This window comes from Phycodurus eques, chromosome 21 (genome assembly GCF_024500275.1).
Source record: "Phycodurus eques isolate BA_2022a chromosome 21, UOR_Pequ_1.1, whole genome shotgun sequence".
Classification (NCBI taxonomy): Eukaryota; Metazoa; Chordata; class Actinopteri; order Syngnathiformes; family Syngnathidae; genus Phycodurus; species Phycodurus eques.
Genome location: NC_084545.1, coordinates 14822949 through 14846124, shown reverse-complemented (window position 1 = coordinate 14846124; position 23176 = coordinate 14822949). Strand labels below are relative to the sequence as shown.

General features: G+C 43.2%; 2 protein-coding genes across 3 annotated transcripts; one reads left to right on the top strand and one right to left on the bottom strand.

The window, feature by feature from the left end:
* The first annotated feature begins 306 nt into the window (after positions 1 to 306).
* LOC133396353 (alanine aminotransferase 2-like) lies at positions 307 to 13249 on the top strand. The gene is made up of 12 exons (XM_061666134.1): positions 307 to 444; positions 521 to 698; positions 7853 to 7942; positions 8053 to 8161; positions 8325 to 8458; positions 8948 to 9191; positions 9494 to 9573; positions 9689 to 9825; positions 10669 to 10843; positions 11599 to 11754; positions 11827 to 11939; positions 12038 to 13249. Exons 2-12 carry the CDS (start codon positions 552 to 554, stop codon positions 12126 to 12128), a joined length of 1476 nt encoding a protein of 491 aa, XP_061522118.1. The 5' UTR covers positions 307 to 444; positions 521 to 551; the 3' UTR covers positions 12129 to 13249.
* pdia4 (protein disulfide isomerase family A, member 4) lies at positions 12453 to 23016 on the bottom strand. 2 transcript variants are annotated; one of them, XM_061666131.1, is made up of 10 exons: positions 22749 to 23016; positions 22258 to 22438; positions 21551 to 21756; positions 19346 to 19484; positions 15359 to 15564; positions 15114 to 15272; positions 13885 to 14036; positions 13493 to 13649; positions 13174 to 13407; positions 12453 to 13099 (listed from the first exon to the last, which is right to left on the bottom strand). In XM_061666131.1, exons 1-10 carry the CDS (start codon positions 22822 to 22824, stop codon positions 12684 to 12686), a joined length of 1926 nt encoding a protein of 641 aa, XP_061522115.1. In that variant the 5' UTR covers positions 22825 to 23016; the 3' UTR covers positions 12453 to 12683. The 2 variants fall into 2 exon arrangements, with proteins under 2 accessions (XP_061522115.1, XP_061522116.1); XM_061666132.1 differs by having other exon boundaries at positions 13891 to 14036.
* Between the last annotated feature and the right edge of the window lie 160 nt (positions 23017 to 23176).

Genomic DNA, 23176 nt, shown 5'->3' with positions numbered 1-23176 from the left:
GCTTCTTCCCTTCCTCAAATTATTTATCGTCCAATTGGCTGTATCTGGTCGTACGAGAGCGACTCCAACTATTCTATAGACAAATTCCATGTGTGCTTTTGACATACTTGGCAAATCGAGATGATTGTGATTGATGATTGTGATCACACAGAATTGATTCACGTTTGTCCTATTCAACGTGTCTGACTGGAGATTGAAGGTGTGCCTAATCATGTGTGCTGTGAATGCGTTTCGGAGACGTGCGGTTTTCCCACAGGCCCTGAAGGCGTCACTCGCCTCACTGTCAAGACATCAGGCAGCCGGCGCGCGCGCGCGCGCGCGCCCGCCCGCGCGCGCGCTCGCTCGCTCAGCCCGGCCAGGGCGCGTGGGTATTTGTGTTTCAGTATGAGAAGGCAACAGGGTCAACTATCACTTGAGCCTCGGAAAGGGACGACGACACGACCGGTAAACAGCCGTTTATCTCCTCGTGTCCACGGTTCCGGTTCATTTCACGCAGCTTCTCTCTGTTTGTTTGTTTCAGGCAACGACAAGTCCCTCACAGCGTGGACAAAATGTCTCAGACGGAAGTGAACGGGGCGTCTTGCCGGGGGAAGGTGCTCACTTTGGACACCATGAACCCCAACGTCAAGCAGGTGGAATACGCGGTCCGTGGAGCCATAGTGCAGCGGGCGAGCAACATCGAGAAGCAGCTCAAAGAGGTCAGCGAAAGTCGAGCGTGGCGACAACCGCCGCCCGTTTGTTGAGCTAGCGAGTAACTCGACATTGGGAAGAGTTTTCCCGCTCTTCATCGATTGTCGCGCGGCAGCCGATGAAGCGTCGCCGACTTCGACGTCACCAGGAAGTTCGCTTCCGTCACAAGGTGCCTCGTTCGTGAAAGCCAATGTGCTCAAAAAACGTGCGTGGAGACACTAGTCCTAACTAAATCACATCAGAATCAGAATGTCTTTATTGTCCCGTAAAGGGAACTTGGTAGCAGGAGTACAAAGAGGACAAGGTACAAAATGACAATATAAGGTGGCACATAACGAACAACTGAATATTATGAAACGCATGTAATCAAGGGGAACGCTTTACAACCTGAGCTGCGAGGCATGCTGGGATGCGGTCAACTTCGCAGACGTTACAGTATAAAACATTAAGCGTTGTAAAACAAGTATTGCATCGAAGACATTGGGTAAATTAAAGGCATTGCTTAGCTTTAGAAGAGTGGAGGTGGAGTGCGGGCATCCGCTGCGGTGTCCTTCCTCGCACAGTCTGCACACGAGCCATTGGTTGGCAGTTTTAGCCAGATTGAATCTGGGTTTGCCGCCAGTGACAATTAATCGCTCTGGTTGGCTGTTAGCGAGTGAATCTGTGCAAGAGACAAGAAACAGAAGTGATGAAAGCAAACAAATACCAAAGAAGGCATTCGCCCGCTAGTAAATGAAGCTAAACGTTGCTTTTTACTTAAAAAACTGGGGGGGATGCGTGCACTGGACTCTTGTAAACCAAGGACCTTGTATATGAGATAAGATAACATGTATTAGTTCCAAAATAGGGACATTTTCAACCCACACAAAAAAAACAAAAAAAACAATGAATTGACACAATACAAACAATGTGGCTGTACTAAATCACAGCACATCAGAAATCCCCACGTAAATACAGTGTAAGTATGCACCATGATTAAAAGCAGGACAGCGTAGTGATGACAGCCGAGCATCTCAGTTGAGGGGTTTTTAGCTTGCTAGACATGTACCAATTTTTGACATCTTAACCGATTGTTATAATGTGTGAGATCCCACACATGATGAGGAAAAACTGACCTGTGAGATGCAGCACAGTGCCACGGGGCATCCAGTCTACTGGAAACAAAAGAGAAGAGAGAGTAGATGTACAGCCCCAATTCCAATGAAGTTGGGACGTTGTGTTAAACACAAATAAAAACAGAATACAATGATTTGCAAATCATGTTCAACCTATATTTAATTGTATACACTAGAAAAACACGATATTTAATGTTCGAACTGGTAAACGTGATTGTTTTTAGCAAATAATCATTAACTTAGAATTGTATGGCTGCAACACGTTCCCAAAAAGCTGGGACAGGTGGCAAAAAAGACTGAGAAAGTTGAGGAATGCTCTTTAAACACGTGTTTGGAACATCCCACATCTGAACAGGCTCATTGGGAACAGGTGGGTGCCATGATTGGGTAGAAAAGGAGCTTCCCTGAATTGCTCAGTCATTCACAAGCAAAGATGCGGCGAGGTTCACCTCTTTGTGAACAAGTGCATGAGAAAATAGTCCAACAGTTGAAGGACAAAGTTCCTCAACGTACAATTGCAAGGAATCTAGGGATTTCATCATCTACGGTCCATATTATCAACAAAAGGTTCAGAGAATCTGGACAAATCACTGCATGTAAGCGGCAAGGCTCAAAACCAACATTGAATGCCCGTGACCTTCGATCCCTCAGGCGGCACTGCATCAAAAACCGACATCACTGTGTAAAGGATATCACCACGTGGGCTCAGGAACACTTCAGAAAACCAATGTCAGTAAATACAGTTCGGCGCTCCATCCGTAAGTGCAACTTAAAACTCTGCTATGCAAAGCAAAAGCCACTCATCAACAACACCCAGAAACGCCGCCGGCTTGTCTGGGCCTGAGCTCATCTAAGATGGACTGATAAAAAGTGGAAAAGTGTTCTGTGGTCCGACGAGTGTTGGTACCAATGGCATGGGTAACTTACACATTTGTGAAGTCACCATTAATGCTAAAAAGGTACATACAGGTTTTGGAGAAACATATGCTGCCATCCAAGCAACGTCTTTTTCATGGACGGCCCTGCTTATTTCAGCAAGACAATGCCAAACCACATTCTGAACCTGTTACAACAGCGTGGCTTCGTCGTAAAAGAGTGCGGGTACTAGACTGGCCTGCCTCCATTCCAGACCCGTCTCCCATTGAAAATGTGTGGCGCATTATGAAGCGTAAAATACGACAACGGAGACCCCGGACCGTTGAACGGCTGAAGCTGTACATCGAGCAAGAATGGGAAAGAATTCCACCGACAAAGTTTCAACAACTTTAAGTTCAGTGCCCTCAGTTCCCAAACGTTTATTGAATGTTGTTAAAAGAAAAGGCGACGTAACACAGTGGTAAACATGACCCTGTCCCAGCTTTTTTTGGAATGTGTTGCAGTCATAAAATTCTAAGTTAATGATTCTTTGCTAAAAACAAAGTTTATCAGTTTGAACATTGCATATCTTGTCTTTCTAGTGTATTCAATTCAATATAGGTTGAACGTAATTCGCAAATCATTGTATTCTGTTTTTATTTATGTTTAAAACAACGTACACACTTCATTGGAATTGGGGTTGTATTTGTGCAAACACTCAAGACAAACAGTTACTCCTCTGTTAGTGTCTGGCAAAAGCGAGAATTTCAGGTCACTTTCTAGTTGGTGGTTGTTCCGTTTCATTGTAAATACGTCTTAAGAAAAACAGTATTATCTGGTACAGTCACCACTTATAATAAGGGCCTTGATATTTTGTTAATCTTCTATTGTATTTAAATATTTGTTTGCAAGCCAAAAATCCCATTCATCCATCCATTTTCTTAACGACTTATCCTCACTCGGGTCGCAGGCTTGCTGGAGACTATCTTCGGGCGGGGTACACCCTCAACCGGTCGCCAGCCAATCGCAGGGCACATAGTAAACAAACAACCATTCGCACTCACATTCTCACCTACGGGAAATTTAGAGTCCTCAATCAATCTACGAGGCATGCTTATTTTGAATGTGGGAGGAAACCCTGCCGGCACCAAAAATCCCGAACCAATGAAATAGCCTGAGGCCTAAAACATTCCCCCCCCCCACGCAAGTACCAGGAATTCCTTAACGCCATGCAAATACAGTATGCCCATTGAGGCTGTCATGTGCCGTGGCGATGACATCAGCTGACATATTGGTCACACGGTGTGCAATTCCACAATGTTTTTCTACCATTTAAAAAAAGGTTTTAAGAAACAACAGTGTAGCCCTCCCTGACGATTGATTGCGAACATGTTGGCCTGCAGGACAGGTTTTTGCAGAGAATGTCACTGAACTACATAGACAAAAGTCCAAAGTGATGTTAGACTTGTTTTTTTCCCTGCAGTGCAAAAACAGCTCCTATTGCTTTCTCCTGTGGTCATATTGATCCACTGTGTTCTGCTCGGCAAGGCGTGACAGTGAGACTTTCAAACGCTGTAATGCAGCACTCCCTGCAGTCTTTCGTCCTCTCAGAGCGCCCTAAGTGCTTTAGCCTGAATTCACTGCGGAGTCCAGGGTGGTGGAGGAGGATGTGGTCTATCTCGAAAAGTTATTACATAAGAAGTGAAGGATCATTCTCTGACCTCTTTTGTCTCACTGGCTTCACGGAGCTCTCTCCTCCCCACAGCCGACCGAGTTCATTGGACGAGACGCTTGCTGTGACGCCCAGCAGCGTCAAATGCATTTTCTCCGCTAGGAGCTTCACAAAAAGCCACGCAGAGTGGTGGATGCTTTGTTTTTTGTTTTGTGCTCGGAAAAGAAAAACAAAAAAAACCACTGCTCTACTTTTACATGGATAACATGAAATTGTATGATTCTTAACTTTCAAAATGTATTTTTAACAATAGAGTTTCCTCAAAAAGTGTGTCTGAATTGCAGAGACATGCTGTTACAGAAGGTGTGAGGAAAAAATCAACAAAATATGTCAAAGCACATCAATGGACGTGTAACTAAATGTCCTTGATTGAGTATAGGGAAACTTAATTATCATGTCCATCCTTCCATTTTCTGTCCGGCTTATCCTCACTCGGGTCGCTGGTGTGCTGGAGCCTATCCCGGCTATCTTCGGGTGAAAGGCGGGGTAAACCCTGAACTGGTCATGTGTTTTATTTTTGAAAATATTTTTAAAAGGAATGAAACAATCAGCATTTTCTCAAGTCCTGTTTCCAGGCCCTTGTCGCATGAGCAGTAGCGTAGGCCTTGCCGACGTCATTTTGCTCGTCGGCCCACAAACCAGCCGAGAATGAGGCAACCGCACCGACACGGCACCAATCGATCCCACGCAATTCCATTGGGCATTTATTATGCCCATCCTTAGTAGCAATACCTAGATACAATACTTAAAAAGAGAAATTACATGGACTCTGCACACAAAACAATCTAGATCATAATAGCTCATTTGTTTTTGCATTAGTTAAACTACATTTTGACACATTTTCTTCTCAGTAAATGTTTAAAAACAGTTGGGTTTTTTTCATCGGTCATGAGGGTTTGGATGCTGAAGTTGCCATCTGAGTGAGAGTTTCCTGCCAGATATCTGACTAAAACAGTTTTGATGGTAGCTCAGCAGATTTAATGTGTGTGTGTGTGTGTGTGTGTGTGTGTGCGTGCGCGTGCATGGGCGTGTGGGCGTGTTGATGACCTGACTAAACCTTGGTCCAAATATGTGGCATTAGAGTGTCTATAACACATTTGAATGACATATTGTCAGTGGAAAGAAAGCAAACAACTCAAATGATTTAATTGATGACAATATTGTATAATGTTTGGCGTTATTACGGATATCAGGCTACAGTCTTAAAGGTGCTTAGCAAGATGTATACTAAAATGTAAACTAAGCAGCATTGTTTCCTGCTTCACAGAGGTCTGCGTTGCGTAAGCAGCGCCTGGTGGCTGCAGTCCTCCACGCTGAACAGCAGCCTCTTTGTTGCTTGAATAAATGCGCGGCCCAGGACTAAAGAAACATGGGGCATCTAATCAATTCAATTACGAAGTAATTTTCTCAGCCACTTTGCTACTGCACACAAATTGGAGCATCTGCTTCATCTGAAAGTGTTTAAATCTGTCTTAATCAAGCAGTTAGTTATGTGAAAAGCATAGTTTTCCAGCAGAGGTCCTCAAAATGTAACAAGCGGCGTGAGTAATTTTGTCTGCCGAGTCAAACTGTTACACTGTTTCCCCTTTTAGTTCAACCAAAAACGAAGGCCTTGTGTGAGTGAGTTCAGCCGAGGCCAGCATCAGTCTTTAAGTACGGTATTATGCAATGCGGTCGGGCTTTTTTCTCCGAAACACTCAACACATTAAAGCAACATATAGCTGTCTCCTAATAAGTCTTATATTACAAGCCTCCAAGCAATCATGTCGAACAATATTTTGGACACTTGTGTAAGTTAACAGAAGACTGACTATTTAGACTGCAGCCTGTCAAAGTACAGTAGCTTCCAAAGTCCATTGTCACGTTACGTCATCTGATAAATGACAGCAGCTGCAGCATGTTGGCAGCCAGAAGCAGACTCGCAGGAACCAAAACAGAGCTTGTGAAGTCTAATCAGGTCAGAGAAGACAATAAATAAAGGACAACTCAAGATGAAAATGAAACCAAAAAGGCGCAAGGTTATTAGGTTTGATTCACCACAAAGCATTTTTTTTGGGAAAGATCAAACTATATTATCCCTGCAGCTGTGCTTGAATCATTGGCAACTGCTAAAGGACACTATTGAAAGAAGCCATTTTGAGAACATGCGGGAAATAGCAGCAAATACAATTACCTTATTTCCTCAACAAGTGGCCTCCACTTTAATAGACGCTGTTCGCTAATTAATCACCGGATGCACCGACCTCACTGTGACATCTGATACCGCCATATGTCGCGGTAGATATCATGTGGGACGCTGCCTTGCTCAAGGGCACCTCTTTGCGGCCGTCAAGGTGCTAGAGAAAGGCAGCCCGTGACCCTCAGTTCAAGACGAGCAGCAATGTTTGCGTACCCCTCTGACATCTCTCCGTACGTGCCTGCATGTGTGTGATTTGGTTCTGCTGTTATGCGTGTATATACTGTACAGTGAACCCCCCGCCATGCCGCGGATCGCCGCGAGTAGTGGGCATCTCCCTCAAAATGTTTAAGGTGAAGCCCCACTATTCCCTAGCACAGGGACCAAAGCAGTTCAAACAGAGTTCCAAAAAAACAATCCACGAATAGGTGAGTTCACCAATGCCGAACCGCAACTATGCAGCGGTTCACCAAACAGCATAGCGTTAGCTGAATTTCCATGCACACGTCTGTAAAAAGCTAACATTTGTGGTAATGTTTAACGGGAAATAGCTGATCGATGCGCTGCAGATTTTGAACATTGACCTAAAAGATTAACTGCAAATACACTTGTGGGATTATTCCAGAGGAATGACTAAACAGAAGGTGACCTAACTCTGCTCTTTGAGTCGAATGACAGATACCTAATACAGTATAGAATGTATTGTTTTTAGGAATTTGGCGGGAAGCCGGAGTACCTTGAGAAAACTCACGCAAGCACAAAGAACATACAAACTCCACAGGGGGAGGGGCTCTTGATCATGAGGCAGACGCGCTAACCCCTACATCTGGCTCATACTGTGTATAGTATTCTATTGTTGAATTATTTTGATCATATTTGCGTAAATAATAAAATGCTGTAGTAAAAAGACAATTGTTTAATGCAGTCATACAAATGTCCAAACATCAATAGATGCCTGATACTCACTGTGAATGAATGTTGGTACTGTACTGTGTTTTTACTAACAATGTACTTACTTTGATTATTTTGTGTAAACAATTTTGGGTGTCCTTACAAGTGAGCACACCTGCGAGGCTCTTGACAAGCTGCGTCAAGCACACAATATCGTGCGTCTACATTGCCAATCATTTTCAGCATGCGGCCTGTTGGAACATGGCAAAATACGGATATTTTTGACGCACTGCAGTGTTATTTGTATTGCCCGTTTTATGAATAAATGCATCACTAAAAATGATTGATTGTGCTTCAATCTTAAGTCTAATACACTTTGTATTTTCTATGCAGGGTGCCATTAAACCGTTCACTGAAGTCATTAAGGCCAACATAGGCGACGCCCACGCAATGGGCCAGAAGCCAATCACATTTCTCAGACAGGTCGGACCGCTGTGCTTTACAATGTACATCTTTCAAGGATTACGTAACATAATTCAACATGCTAATCTCATTCATATAGACTACCGATGTTTGTTTTTTTGTTGGCGCAGGTTCTGGCTATGTGTGCTTATCCTGAACTTCTAAAGGACGACACATTTCCAGAGGATGCCAAGCAACGGGCACAGCGGATTCTCCAGGCCTGTGGAGGCCACAGTATAGGTCAGAACACTCTCCCTTAACTCAGACTAACCATTTGCTTGATTTCCTCGCCACATGTCTCTCCTGTACCACCTTTGTTTGCGCTCTCATCAATAATTTACACACACGCTAACTTGAATAAACGAGAAATCCAGCTGAACGCTAAAGTTAATTTTCATTCAAGGTGCGTACAGCGCCAGCCAGGGCATCGAGTGTATCCGTCAGGATGTAGCACGCTACATCGAGAAGCGCGACGGCGGGATCCCCTCCAATCCGGACAACATTTTCCTTTCCACTGGGGCCAGCGATGCCATCGTGGTATGAAGTCATCTGCTCGATGTGACTTTCCCAGCAAAGTGATCTTTCAATCGCATAAGGCGGTTTTCTGTGGTGCAGCTCATTACAGCACAATCGGTCATTCCGCTTCACCGGCAGTTAATTATATGCGCTGCTGTACTTGGCACATGTGTGTCTTCACTCCACCCATAAACCGGTTGCTAATGTCGCAACACAATTGTCTTATAGCCTTGCGTGACTACCGAATTACGAATCAGTACGGTTAAACGTATTGGGACACCTGATCATTACGCTTAAGTTGAATGAAAACATGCACTTGCGTTTTCCCTTTCCACGTCTTTGGAAAGGCAAGATTTGATGTGTCTGAGGCATCCGAATGCCGAATAAGGAATTTGGTTTATTTCATGACTTGTCTCCTCATAGTGTACATTCAAAACAATAAAATGCATATGGGGGTTCACGAGACTTTCAAACATCTTTCTCCTCCTTCTCGTTACCTCTGGATCCCAGACCATGCTGAAGTTGATGGTGAGCGGTGAGGGTCGAACCCGTACAGGAGTGATGATCTCCATCCCGCAGTATCCTCTGTATTCTGCCGCCATCGCAGACTTGGGTGCTGTGCAAATTAGTTACTACTTGGATGAGGACAAGTGTTGGAGCCTGGACGTGGCGGAGCTGCGCAGGTCCCTCCAAGCGGCGAGGAAGCACTGTAATCCGCGTGTGCTCTGCATCATCAACCCCGGAAATCCCACTGGTATATGTGTGCGACAACCGTTATGTTGTAGATGCCCACTTACGTTGGACAAAACCTCCAGAGCAATTACGGTAGTTTGTACACACAGTATAGTGGATATAAAAAGTTGATACCAGATTTTTGTTAAATTGTTGGCTAGTATGTATGTATGTATGGTATGTACTGACTACTCAGTTATTTTTTAACATAGAAAGCTGGCATCTTACAAGACTTTTATAAAAATAAAAAAAATATATATTTTGTTCATATATTTAGTAATTTACCAGTTACTGTACGTTCCTTCTCAATTCTCTGTGTTGCAGGGCAGGTGCAGAGCAGACAGTGCATTGAAGATGTGATCCGCTTTGCAAAAGAGGAGCGTCTTTTCCTCATGGCTGATGAAGTAATTATGACAATGTCGTTACAGTGTTACACAGAGAAAGATGGCGTGTAATTGCTTTTCTTTGATTAATAGTATTCATTGTGCTACAAACTGTATTGTTTCCACTTGTTTTTAGGTTTACCAAGACAACGTGTATGCAGAAGGCTGCAAGTTTCACTCCTTTAAGAAGGTGCTGTTTGAGATGGGACCAGAGTACTCGAGTACTGTAGAGATGGCCTCCTTCCACTCGACCTCGAAATGCTACATGGGAGAGTGAGTTACCACAGGAAGAATACACTTGCATGTCTTATTCATCCAACGTAAGCTCTTGCTTTTGAGAAAGAAAATGGGTTCCCGAAAAATTTTATTACACTTATGATTGAGTATTTAATAATTATACATTAAATGAGTAGACCCCATAGAGCTTTGTTAGAAAACCTTGCCATTTCTCCTCAAGATGTGTTTTTGACATGCTATGCTACATAATAGACCCAGAAATGTGGGTCATTGATTCAAAGGAGACTTGTGCAGAAATTGAACTCCACCACGCCCGCGACCCCAGAGAGCATCAGCGCTACAGAAAAGGGATGGAAGGATGAACCACGAGTCTAATAATCAAAACTCTGAAAATTGTTCTTGAGAAATTGGTGGGCGGGGGGGCTTAAAAGGAGATGTATTCGTTTGTTGATGAGCAATGTATGGTGCTTCAACTTTTCTTTTTTTAGAACAGAATGGAATCTCGTAAGTGCTTCTCCCCAAAAATGTTAACGTTTGGAGCACATCCCAAAAATGTTTTGGTGAAATAGACATTAATATGAGCAATACAACTGATTAAATATCAATTACAAAAATGTTCCGAAGCAGATACCATGTTGAACCGACAATTCCAGTTAACTCAGATGGAAGAATCAACCACAATGTTGCCACCGTGTGTTCAACTTTGGAGGTTCCATTGTAATTTCTTAGTGCAGCAAATCTTTTCTTTGTTGTCGCCATAAAACATTTTTGAGTTGAGCTTCTTTCTACGTCACATGGGTTCAATTGGAAAAGCTTGACTTGAGCCTTCTTAAGTGTTCTTTCTCTGCGTCCACTCACAATTTTGTCTGTGGCTGTCAGGTGTGGATTCCGTGGAGGATATATGGAGATAGTTAACATGGACCCGGACGTGAAGGCCCAACTTATCAAACTGGTTTCAGTGCGCTTATGTCCCCCAGTCCCTGGGCAGGCTCTGCTTGACTTGGTGGTGAATCCCCCGCAGCCTGATGAGCCATCCTACACCGCTTTTATGAAGGTCTGAATATGCATGGCGTCCCACAAAGTACACGTGCTACTCATGCAAATACAGTACAACATTTACCATCACAAACATTTTGAACTTATTTTACGCAGTTGTCACTCAGCTTGACAAGTTTCTGAGCCAAATCCATTATCAAAATGTTGCAATGCAGTCGGAGTGCATCGGATCAATAGTAACGTGGAAGGAAGTACAGTATGACTCCAAATCCATTACAACGATGCTTATGTGGATCCATTATTTTGGGGCCGTAAAGATGTGTGGTGTTTACTGTGCACGGATACATCTTTAGCTTCAACAAAGATCTTTGTTGTCCGGAGAAGGGAAACCTCAATCCACTTATATTTTTCATCATAGGAGTCTTTCCGCCCATATCCTAAAAACATACGTGGTAGGTTCAGGTAAATTGCGCGTAGGTGTGAATGGTTGTTTGATTCTATGTGCCCTGCGATGGAAAATGGATAGATGGAATTCCTTCCAGTTCAGTTCACTGGTTGAGTCCTTAGAAGGTACAGTATGCGTGTACTTCATCTTTTTAAACACTTTTTTTCAGAAATAACTGCTTCGTATTGTTTTGCCTAATGTGAAAGTGAAGCTTATCACCGTATAACTTGATAATTTATCACATTAAAACATATATTAATGAACCTATCACATTAAAACATTACCCCTGAACTTTTTTTGTGGTTTGGCAGCAATACGCTTCCATAGGGTTGACATGTATCGTCACTGCTGACAAAATGTCCCCACAGGAACGGACCGCAGTGTTGGACGCCTTGGCGGAGAAGGCCAGGCTGACTGAGCAGATGTTCAACAAAGTACCCGGTATCACGTGTAACCCTGTGCAGGGCGCCATGTACACTTTCCCCCGAATCACCCTACCACCGAAGGCAATAGACAAGGCCAAGGTACGTGCATTCTTTCTTACATTGTGTATTCCTTTGTCCGAGCACCATGCTGACCTGATTTGTCATTGACAGAAGGAAGGCCTTGTGCTGGACATGTATTACTGCATGAGGTTGCTGGAAGAGGAGGGCATCTGTCTTGTGCCAGGCAGTGGCTTCGGGCAAAGAGAGGGCACTTTCCATTTCAGGTTAACACATTCACTTTGTGTATTGCGCAGGTGTTTATTTAAAAAAAAAAAAAAAAAAAAAAGGCAACACAACCCACCCTTTGTCTCCCTCTGTCCAGGATGACCATCTTACCACCGACTGATAAGTTGAAGATTGTGCTGCAAAAGATTAGTACCTTCCACCAGCGCTTCACTCAAGAGTTTTCTTAACTGTCCTCCACCTTTTAACCATTTCAAGTAGCAACCTTCTATACGTGCAGCTTCAATCTTTTGCATCAATCCATTATACTTTAGTTTATAGAATGTGTAAACATGAGTTATAATGCACTTACCTAAACACAAAGTCAAGACAAGAGGGGCTAAGGCAGAGTCCTCCTCAGAAATGCTGCTGTCCTGTAGTTTTTTTTTTTTAATCATGAGATTTTCCTCATAAAAGGTGCCAACTGAAATGTAAAAAGCACTTTTAAATGTGATTAAAACCACATTTTAGGTTGTAACATTTGCTATTTGTAGTGCAGTCAAGAGGAGTCACAATGGAGCGCTGGCCCACAAAGCCATCATCGTTTTATTTAAAAACCCTCAGAGCTCACATTCTTTAGAAAGCACCAAAAAAAAGAACAAAACTAAAATGATGAATGAACTCTTAATTCTCACAGCAACTCAGTAACACTTTTACACTGATGCTTGGTTCCCTTCACCTTCCCACATATCTCGGGCAACTTGTTGGACTTTACCCGGCGCAGTTTGAGTTCTTAAGTGATCTTTTCAAAGCTCGTCTCTTGTGTGTGACAACTTTGTGGCATGCTCTTCCAAAAACTTACTGAAGCCGTCCACTGTTCGGTCACCTCCTTCGAATTTGACAGGTTTGTGTTTGCTGTCACTCGGGGCAAAGTATATTGTGGGGAAACCTTCGACTTTGTACTTGTCGTTCGGAATGTCGTTAGCGGTGGCGTCCATCTTCGCGATCACCAGGTTCTTCTCACTCTTGTACTTCTTTCCCAGAGCCAAGAAATCAGGCTCCAGTTTTTTACAGTGTCCACACCAAGGAGCGTAAAACTCGATGAGGACATCCTTCTGGGTGTCCATGACGATCTCGTCGAAGGTGTTACCCACCACAACCTTCACCGGTCCTTTGTTGTTCTTCGGCAGGGGCTGGGACTTAATGATAGGCTTCAGCTTTCCTGTTGACGTGCACATGAGCGCTACAATTTATCACTGGAACACAATCATATACCCCAAAAAAAAACAACCTTACCCTTCTTGAAAGCAATGACAAATTCTCTCAGGACGTCAGAGTCAAAATCATCAGGTTCCATGGCAAACCTTTTGCTGCCGTCAGCCAAAATTCCAACATTGACTTCCTCACCGCTCTCGCTCAGACCGAGACTCTTCAGCTCGTCTGCGTAGTCTTCCTCGTCAGCAATGGCAAACGTGTATTCGGGGAAGTCCTGGGCCACCTCCAGCACCTTGGACCTCCAGAACTGAGTAGCTAAACATCCCCAACAGTCTTTTTGTTTATGTTCTGCAATTCATAACAGCACACTACTAGCACAAGCTTCAGTAATGCGATATACCTTTCCTGTAGTCAAAGCTGAAGTCAACTCCGTAGTACACCACCACGAGCGGCCTCTTTGTGTAGCGCTTGGCATCGTTGCTTGGCTTTCTGTGGCCCACCAGAGGGATCACGTGCTTCTTGAAGAACTCTTGCACATCTGACACAGATGTAGAGTCCTGACAGGTACAGAAAAACATTATGTACATCTGTGCAATCTAATGAAACCAATACAAGCCTTTCAAATATTTGGGATTTACAAAGTAATAGTGTAAGTACTGTATGTATAGTGAGGAAGTTGGTGAACTACAAACTTACAATAAAGGCGTTAAAACGTCAGTAAAAGCCTGAATGATACAGTGCACTTCTACTAAATAATTATTCTGATGTGAAAAAAAAATAAATAATAATTACCGTTACCGGTAGAGTGCGTAAGGCCGGCTCATATTTGGAGCGGAACTTTTCTGGCTGAGCAATGACGACCTGACCGGGCGACACTTTGAGCAGCTTGGCCACTTCGGAGCTGAAGGTGTGACGGAAGGTGAAGTCTTCCCTGAGCGAGTGACCTGCCATGCAGACAGCAGCATGTGAGAAAAACAAGCACAGGAAAAATCCATTCCCTCAAGGTAATCAACACGCCGACACGGTGGGCTAACTCCAGAGGCAGAATAAGTCGCATCCCGTTAACCTAATACCATAATTGCCTTATTCATTTTAGAATGTTTCTGTCGAGTTGCCTCAAATCAACCCTTGCGGATTACCGAGAATCTACACAGACAAAGTAAGCAAGGCTTTTAGCAACCACATTGGTTGGTATTTTTTATTTATTGTGACAAATTAAAAATAACTATGCTATTAGGTTGATAATATGTGCAAGTCATGAGCGTGTCTTCAAATGTTGAGGGCTTTTCACACCACACTTGCTCAATGTGAAAGGACCGTGCGACACAGTGGCAACGACCACGGCACACAGGTCCAACACTCCAAATTTGGAGGTGCTAATGTAGCAGGAAGTACGTTTTACTACTCTCTGACGTCACTGCGATGCCGCTCTTGAACAGAAAAACGTCCTATTCGAGTTTGCGCCACGGAGCTTCAGCGGTCTTCTGCATTGCAGTGCCGCAAGACGGCAAACTGCTGAGGAGAGCAAGCTAATGAAAGGGAAAGTCGAGGGCGACATTCACATTGCCGTGTGCGGTGTGGAAAGGCCTTTAAACCTTCAATATGAAAGCAAGTCTCGAGTTATTGTGGGGAAAATTGAGTCCCCGCTAACCTTCGAACAAGTTGAGTCGTTATTACTTGCATTACACGTCATAAGTGGGCAATCTTGCTCAGTCAGAACATATTCGCACATTAGCCACTTTGCACTCAGTATCTGTACTTGTATGGGTTAACAGTACTGACACAATCACCATTTTTTTAATGGTCCCAAAACAGTGTTCATATTGTCTATTACTTTGTTCAATTAAATGACATTGAAGGAGTTTATAAAAAAAAAAAAAAAATCCAGTTACAATTGCTAGTACATTTTCTCACAAGTCAAAGACTATAAAAGCAGTAACCACTGTGGCAAGTCACTGTACCCAATTTGTCTACCCCTGAGAGTGTATATGATGAATAAAAGAGAAAACAGGCCAACTTACAAGCCTCAATGTAGGTCTCATACACCGCATCCTGCTCACTGGAGAAAACACCAATGATGACCGCATCATCGCCATCTTTCAGGAGCTCCTGCACTTGTTTGGCAGCCTGCACCTGCTTGGAGGGAGGCCCTGCCTGCTCACCCATGTAGTTCACAATGCCTGGAGGCAAGGAGACAAAGCAGGAACTAAGCGCTATCCTGCACCGTTCATATTAGAAGCAGCCGTGCAGCATGGACGCAACGTACCGTACTTCTCTCTGGGCCCGTTGTACTCGAAAACTTTGCCCTTCCTAAAAATCTTGAGGGTGGGGTAGCCGGTGACGTCGAAGCGGGAAGCGATGTCGCTCTCCACGGTGGCATCCACTTTGGCGAGCGGGATGGGTGGCGAGCGCCGGCTTAACTCTTGGGCTGCCTTCTCATACTCCGGAGCCAAACTCTTACAGTGTCCACACCTGGAAGCAGTACACAAACAGATACACACCGACATTTTTTGTTTGAAAGTGGTCAAGATGCAGTAACCATATGCTTGATGGTAAATATTTGATTTATTTTATACAGGAATGTTTCTTTTTTTTTTTTGTTCCTCTATTTATGCCCGTGAGGTATAGTGACAGACAGACCAAATGAATGGTATTTCTATTAGATGGCAGGAAGTACATACAGTAATTAATGCATCCACTTTTTGTGACATTGTTTGTTTGTTGGTGTGTCGTGAGATTTTTTTCAATTGTAAAATATGTTCCTTGGCTCCATAAAGGTTGGAAATCACTGCTCTCGTCAGATCGGGTATTCTAATCAGTCAGGTCAAACCAACGTTACATGACAGAAATCATGGGTGCTAACTTGCTGTAATTTAATTACTTTATTTTTAATTAAATGACTTCACCCACACCGAAACTTTAGAGCATGATTCGACAGAACGGCGGCATGTTTACGTACAACCGTTCGTGTTACCACTCGCTTGCTAGGCTACATAACGTTTTTGTTGCCGGCTTGTGAGCCGTATCGTATTAAAAGTACGTGAACATACCTCAGGCAAGCCTTAAACGAACGTCCTCTCCTCTCTTGAGCACCGGTGACAACAAACTTGCGTTTCCCCGTTTTGTCCTTATAATACAAAGTCGACGCACTCCACTCTTGTTGTCGTCGCCACGGTTACGAGTGTATCCGGTCGCATTTGAGTTGACGAGATGAAGCCCAATGATCGTAAAAAAACGGGATGCGGCGGTATCGCAATACAAGATTTTATTGCAGTAGTCTGACAGTGCAATCGCGAAAGAGCAAATTTGTCTGGTAGTCTGATCCGGGCCTTACGTGTTGCCCGTCTCCCACCTGTTGTCTGTCCCACACCGCCGAAAAGGTTTGTTTTTAAATAACTTCATTGGCCGTCAGATATTTACAGTACTACGTCAAAAGATATGCGACAAGGCTAAAAAAATGAACTAGCATTTGGATTCAAATATACTGTGCACGCGGCAACGCGGAGTAAACGTTGACAAAGCCCATCAGCATAAAATGCTAAATATCGGCCGGCCGATCAGCCCGATAAAATCGGTGTAACGTCTACTAATTTGTAATGGAATTTGCATTGCTCACACCGTGCTTCTCGTCATACCGTTATCAATTTGGGTAAACCAAAGAAAAAAAGCAAAACACTTAATCCCTCAAATGCTTACTGAGCGGATGTGTGATGGTTTGAACTCTTAAGGTTTACGGTAATCCCTTGCCATATCATGATTCATTTACTGTGGATTCAGTGCATCACAGATTTTTTCATAGGTCAGTGTAGTGCAGTTACTCACCTGCACACCCATGATTCAGTTGGCTTTATAGGCTAAATGATTTAATTGTGGCTCTTGTTCTTCGCATTAAATAATATGCAACTTGCATGGGGACATCAATAAATTAGTATAATCTAGTTAGGTAGTTCAATTCAAAAAATTAAACAGATGCACTACACACAGTCAAATATTTTTCATTTTATAAATATGTATAATTTTAATTACAGCAAATGAAAACAAAATTCACCATCTCGACTTTGGTAACAGGAAAATTTAAATGTTTAATGTAATAATTAGGCAGTAATTTATCATTGGGAAAGTATTTTCAAGTGTTTAATGAATGAATAAATTGACTTTTCTACCATATTCTAATTTATTGAGATGTACCTTTGGCAAATCGTCAAATTGTTTGAGGGTGCAAAGGACATGACTGGAAAGTCACTGTTTATTAAAACACAGTTTTATTAAATAATTTCACGAATACCAACCTTAGCCCGACGAATAGCTAATGCTAGTCATAATATCAACAGGAACTAATGCAAAAGAGCATCGTTGAGCTCGATTTTCTACAGTACTGTACAACCCCAATTCCAATGAAGTTGGGACATTGTGATAAAAAAATAAAAACAATACAATGATTTTCAAATCATGTCCGACCTATATTTAATTGAATACACTACAAAGACAAGATATTTAATGTTCAAACTGATAAACTTGAGTGTTTTTAGCAAATAATCATGAACTTGGAATTTTATGGCTGCAACGCATTCCAAAAAAAGCTGGGACAGGTGGCAAAAAAGACTGAGAAAGTTGAGGAATGCTCATCAAACACCTGTTTGGAACATCCCACAGGTGAACAGGCTCATTGGGCACAGGAGGGTGCCATGATTGGGTAGAAAAGGAGCTTCCCTGAATGGCTCACTCATTCACAAGCAAAGATTCTTCGTGAGAAAATAGTCCCAACAGTTTAAGGACAATGTTCCTCAACGTACAATTGCATCAGCTGCGGTCCATATTATCATCAAAAGGTTCAGAGAATCTGGAGAAATCACTGCATGTAAGTGGCGAGGCTGAAAACCAACATTGAATGGCCGTGACCTTCGATCCCTCAGGTGGCACTGCATCAAAAAAACAACATCAATGTGGAAAGGATATCACCGCATGGGCTCAGGAACACCTCAGAAAACCAATGTCAGTAAATACAGTTTGGCGCTCCATCCGTAAGTGCAACTTAAAACTCTATGCAACGCAAAAGCCATTTATCAACAACACCCAGAAACGCCGCCGGCTTCTCTGGGCCCGAGCTCATCAAAGATGGACTGACGAAAAGTGTTCTGTGGTCCGAAGAGTCCACATTTAAGATTTTTGGGGGAAATTGTGGACGTCGTGTCCTGCGGGCCAAAGAGGAAAAGAACCATCCGGAATGTTATGGACGTAAAGTTCAAAAGCCAGCATCTGTGATGGTATGGGGCTCTGTTAGTGCCAATGGCATGGGTAACTTACACATCTGCGAAGGCACCATTAATACTAAAAAAGTACATAGAGGTTTTGGAGAAACATATGCTGCCATCCAAGCAACGCGTTTTTCATGGACGCCCCTGCTTATTTCAGCAAGACAAACCACATTCTGAACCTGCTACAACAGCATGGCTTCGTAGTAAAAGAGTGCAGGTACTACACTGGCCTGCCTGCTGTCCAGACCAGTCTCCCATCGAAAACGTGTGGCGCATTATGAAGCGTCAAATACGACAACGGAGACCCCGAACTGTTGAACGGCTGAAGCTGTACATCGAGCAAGAATGGGAAAGAATTCCACTGACAAAGCTTCAACAATTAGTGTCCTCAGTTCCCAAACCTTTATTGAATGTTGTTATAAGAAAAGGTGATGTAACACAGTGGTAAACATGACCCTGTCCCAGCTTTTTTGGAACGTGTTGCAGCCATAAAATTATCAGTCAATGATTATTTGCTCAAAACAATAAAGTTTATCGGTTTGAACATTAAATGTCTTGTCTTTGTAGTGTATTCAATTAAATATCGGTTGAACATGATCTGCAAATCATTGCATTCTATTTTTATTTATGTTTAACACAACGTCCCAACTTCATTGGAAATGGGGTTGTAGTTAAAAACATCACTGCAATGAATTCTGGGTACCCATAATGATTTTTGCTGACTACATTGCCAGGACCGTCAGTGTGAGGAACGGTGCAAAGGGTTTTACCCAGGAAATCGCCTGTTCCCACCATGTCCACCTGGGCTCTTGCTCACATCACTCAAGCACCCCCACCCCCCCTCCCCCCTGTCACCACCCCCCCATAAAAGGAGGCTTTACTGAGGGGTTACTATTTGGTTTTTGGGGCATATTTTCTTCAGACAATTGTACCACTATTGAAGGAGTTTATCTTTGGATGCAAAACTGAGAGGCGTATGGATGTTCAGGCTGACATACCATGGAGCGTAGAACTCTACCAGGATGATGTCGGCATTGTTGACAGTCTCATCAAAGTTGTCTTTGGTGAGCACCAGTGTGACCTCAGGTGGGGGCTTCCAGTCAGGGTGAGAAATCTCTCGAACGCGAGCCACAATAGCTGCAGACAAAACCCAGAAGGTGAGCAACAATCGTCCCCTTTTTGTTGTCCGATGTTAGTGAGGAATGATGATGATGATGAAATTGACTTTTGAATGGCTTGGATACAAATAGTTGTTTGTCTGGAGTACCTGCCCACCCATCAAGTGTGAGATTTAAAAAAAATAATGAACAGTGAACCTTGCATGGTGTTTCCATATCTAACTTCAGATTTTCTTTTTGTGCTCAGGCCTTGGTGCCAGGTAACTATGTTGAAGTGAGTTGAGGAGCTTCAGTTATAAGTAGTCCTTTGCTGCCATCTTGTGCAATCTATAGGCAGTTAAACCTTTTGGGGGTGGGGGGGGGGGGGGGCGTTGTCATCTGCCTATTTCTAAAAACATGTCTGTGCGTCCCATTCTACATTTGCTAATTTACATAACCATCCCCACACCAGGTTTTTAGGCCGGGCGAAGATCTAGTACTTTCTCTCAACTCAACTATTTATGTAGCACAACAATTGTAACAAAATGCTTTACATTAAACACAAAAAACAAAAGTTAAAATACATTTCTCTACTACTTTTTCACTTCTCCTCGAGTGTTGGCCTATATTATTATTGATCAGATATCAGCACGAATAATACATACTTTTAATACTTATTTTGTAGTATGGATTGTTAGAAAAGGCTCCCATAAAGTGTTATTACTCAAACAGAATTGTCAGCACTCATCAACCGTCGGTATGCGGGGGGGAAAAAAATGGCCCATTTATTATTTACCAATGGGTTACAAAGTTTAACCTTAAACATAAGAATATACCACAATTGAATAAAATTAATTAAAAATGCATTAGAAAATCCTGAAAAATACCCAATGAATCCAATTACGACAGGGAATACATTTTTAAACTGCAAAATAACCACTGTTTAACTTAAACATAAGAACCATCTCAAATGTTTGCTTAATCAGTGGTTCCTTTGCATACTTCGTATTCTACAATTGTATACAGTAAATGAATGATAAATGGGAAGACTGGAGAATAACCTCAATAGGAGTGACTTTCGGCTTTTCCCCGTTTCGAGGTCGCCACAGCGAGTCTGCTCACATGATTCGTTTGGCGCTGTTTTTATGCCGAATGTCCTTCCTGACTCAATCCAACCATTTTAATCCGGTTTTGGGACTGGCAATTGGTGCAATAACGGCGAACCACTCCACTGAAGGCCAAAATAAGTTTAATAAGTTATTTTTTACTGTCAGTATATGGTGGGAACAGCATTTGCTTTCTCCACGTGTCGCAATATACTTTTTGAATTGCTTATTTCAAACGTTAAAAAGCAACATAAAAAACTAAAGCGTTCTGTCCTGATTTGCTGTGCAATGTCCAGTGCAGGTGTTGGTAAACTCTGCTTCCTTCAATCCAAGGTCACCTCAACAGCTACCAGAATGTTTGAGAGGACTTCAGAGGATTTCTTCTGCTGAGGATCTGTATGGGGATGCAGATTTCATCTTCCATACCTCCAGAAGCATCAAAGCCTGGCTTGATTCCCATGCCATCACAGTGCTTGACTGGCCAGCCAACTCGCCGGATTTGGCCCCCATTAAGAATCTATGGGTTATCATCAAGAGGAAAATGATGGCCACCAGACCTGACCAGACCAAGCATCAAGGAAATCTCGGCTTCCGTAACTCCCAGGCAACGCCGGAGGCTGATTGCCTCAATGCCACGGCGCATCTAGGCAGTGATTAAAGCAAAAGGGATTTTCAACCAAGTGGCACGGTGGACGACTGGTTAGCACATCTGCCTCACAGTTCTGAGGACTGGGGTTCAAATTTGTCAGCAGGGGCCAAATCTCTTTGTGCCTCAGTCTGACAGTGGCTACACACATCCAAAAACCATGGAGCAGGTGGTGTTGTCAAGTGATTTGAACCGAGTGAGCAGAAAAATGTCATTCGCACGATGTGACGAGTAACGACGATGTGGACCTGCGGTCGAGTCACACCGTGGAGCCTTACATCCCCCTCAAACGTCTTAACATGTGGAAATTAATGCATAATGCCTCTGTTAAACATTCAACTACATGTCCCTTACCCTTCTCCGTTCTGTCTCCATCGTAGTCAACGGGTTCTCCTCTTTTCAATATCTTGATGGTGGGATAGCCTGACACCTCGAACCTGCTCCCCAAGTCCTTTGCCTGTGTGGCATCCACTTTAGCCACAGGGATGGGAGGATCGTTCTCCCTCAGGGTCTGCGCGATCTTCTCATACTCCGGCGCAAACTGTTTGCAGTGGCCGCACCTGCACATAAAAAGCACCGCCGTAGCAAACATGTACAGTAAACTGTTAGCGGCGTATAGAGAAAAGGAGCGTAATGCTCCACTAAATGTTTTTTTTAATAGCCTATATAAATAGTTTAAAGTGTAAATAAACCGCAAGCTAGGATCCCAAAAGGTTGAAATCATTTTAAACCCATCTCCCATTACCCTCAAAATAGCTTATTTGAAAAAGAACTGAGCACGTACATGCACATGCTGCAAAGATTACATAGATGTCGAGATGTAGGACTTCACATATTTCCTTGAGACCAATTTCTATTTAGACAGGGCTTTGTTCATCGTCACGTGACATTCTTGGGGTGTTTCAGAAAGAATGGAAAAAAAAAAAAAAAAACTGTTTTTCAGCGAATGGTTAGGAACAGGGGGGAAAGATGTGAAGAGGTGAATTGTGAACTACAAATATATAAATATATATATTTTATTTTAATTTTTTTCCCTCATAAATTGAAGTTTTACAAGGTACCATGGAGCGTAGAACTCGATGAGCACGGTGTCTTTGCCCTCGGCGAACGTGTCGAAGTTGCCATCGGTGAGAACCAGCACTCCATTCTCTTCTTTGACTTCAGTGTCGTCATCATCGTCGTCATCTTCCTCCACTTCATCATCACTTTCATCCTCCTCATCCTCAAGCTCCTCGTATTCTCCTGGAACAATCAGGCGAGACATGACAGGATTAGCATGCAGCAACCTTCTCTATGCTTGAAGCCACTAACACAAGCCATTATCCTAAATTATGCGAAAACTAATAAATACAATGTTTAACGCTGCCCTGACTTATGTAACCAGGTTCGAGTGGTGCTAACTGTTGACGTTAGCTTGCTAATATCGCTAGCAGCTTTGCTATTTCTTATTTTTTTTGTTGTTGCTATTTTTCTTTTTATGACATCAAGCGTGAAGCCTCCCGTTCCTATTCGAACATGACAATGAATGCCGTGGTTATGTTTTCAAACTCACCATCTTGACATCTGCATTCTGTCATAAAGTGAGCGACGCCGAGCAGCACAATGAGCAGCAACGCAGTATTCCTCATTGTCCAAAGACGGTTCGCCTCGTTACTAATAACGATGAATTGAGTACTTTCGTGTTTGTTCGAATGTCATCAAATTGAGGGAGTCCGGGTCAACCTCAATGCCTTACCGCGGGGAAGCCTTTAGCTTTACGGTTTCACACGAGCTAATAATCACCTCGCTAATCACGGCGTCCACCGCCTCCCCCGGTCTGCAACTTGTCTGACTTGCCACGTTCCGATTGGTCGCCGCCGCCGCCCTTTGTCCAATTGTAAGCCGCCACTCAATGATCCAACAGGAAACGTTGAGGGGCGCGATTGGTCGGTTTTGTTGAACCGTTTCCTGTTGTACTTAACGTTTTGGACTGTTCATTGT

Bases quoted from the DNA above. Each gene is read 5' to 3' on its own strand.
- LOC133396353 (XM_061666134.1), top strand. From the start codon at position 552: ATGTCTCAGACGGAAGTGAACGGGGCGTCTTGCCGGGGGAAGGTGCTC. The intron at 699-7,852 runs GTCAGCGAAAGT...TTTTCTATGCAG, and splicing joins TCGAGAAGCAGCTCAAAGAG to GGTGCCATTAAACCGTTCAC. The intron at 11,940-12,037 runs GTTAACACATTC...CCCTCTGTCCAG, and splicing joins GAGGGCACTTTCCATTTCAG to GATGACCATCTTACCACCGA.
- pdia4 (XM_061666131.1), bottom strand. From the start codon at position 22,824: ATGAGGAATACTGCGTTGCTGCTCATTGTGCTGCTCGGCGTCGCTCAC. The intron at 19,485-21,550 runs GTAAGGGACATG...TTTTGTCTGCAG, and splicing joins TGGAGACAGAACGGAGAAGG to CTATTGTGGCTCGCGTTCGA. The intron at 15,273-15,358 runs GTACGTTGCGTC...CCTTGCCTCCAG, and splicing joins CGGGCCCAGAGAGAAGTACG to GCATTGTGAACTACATGGGT.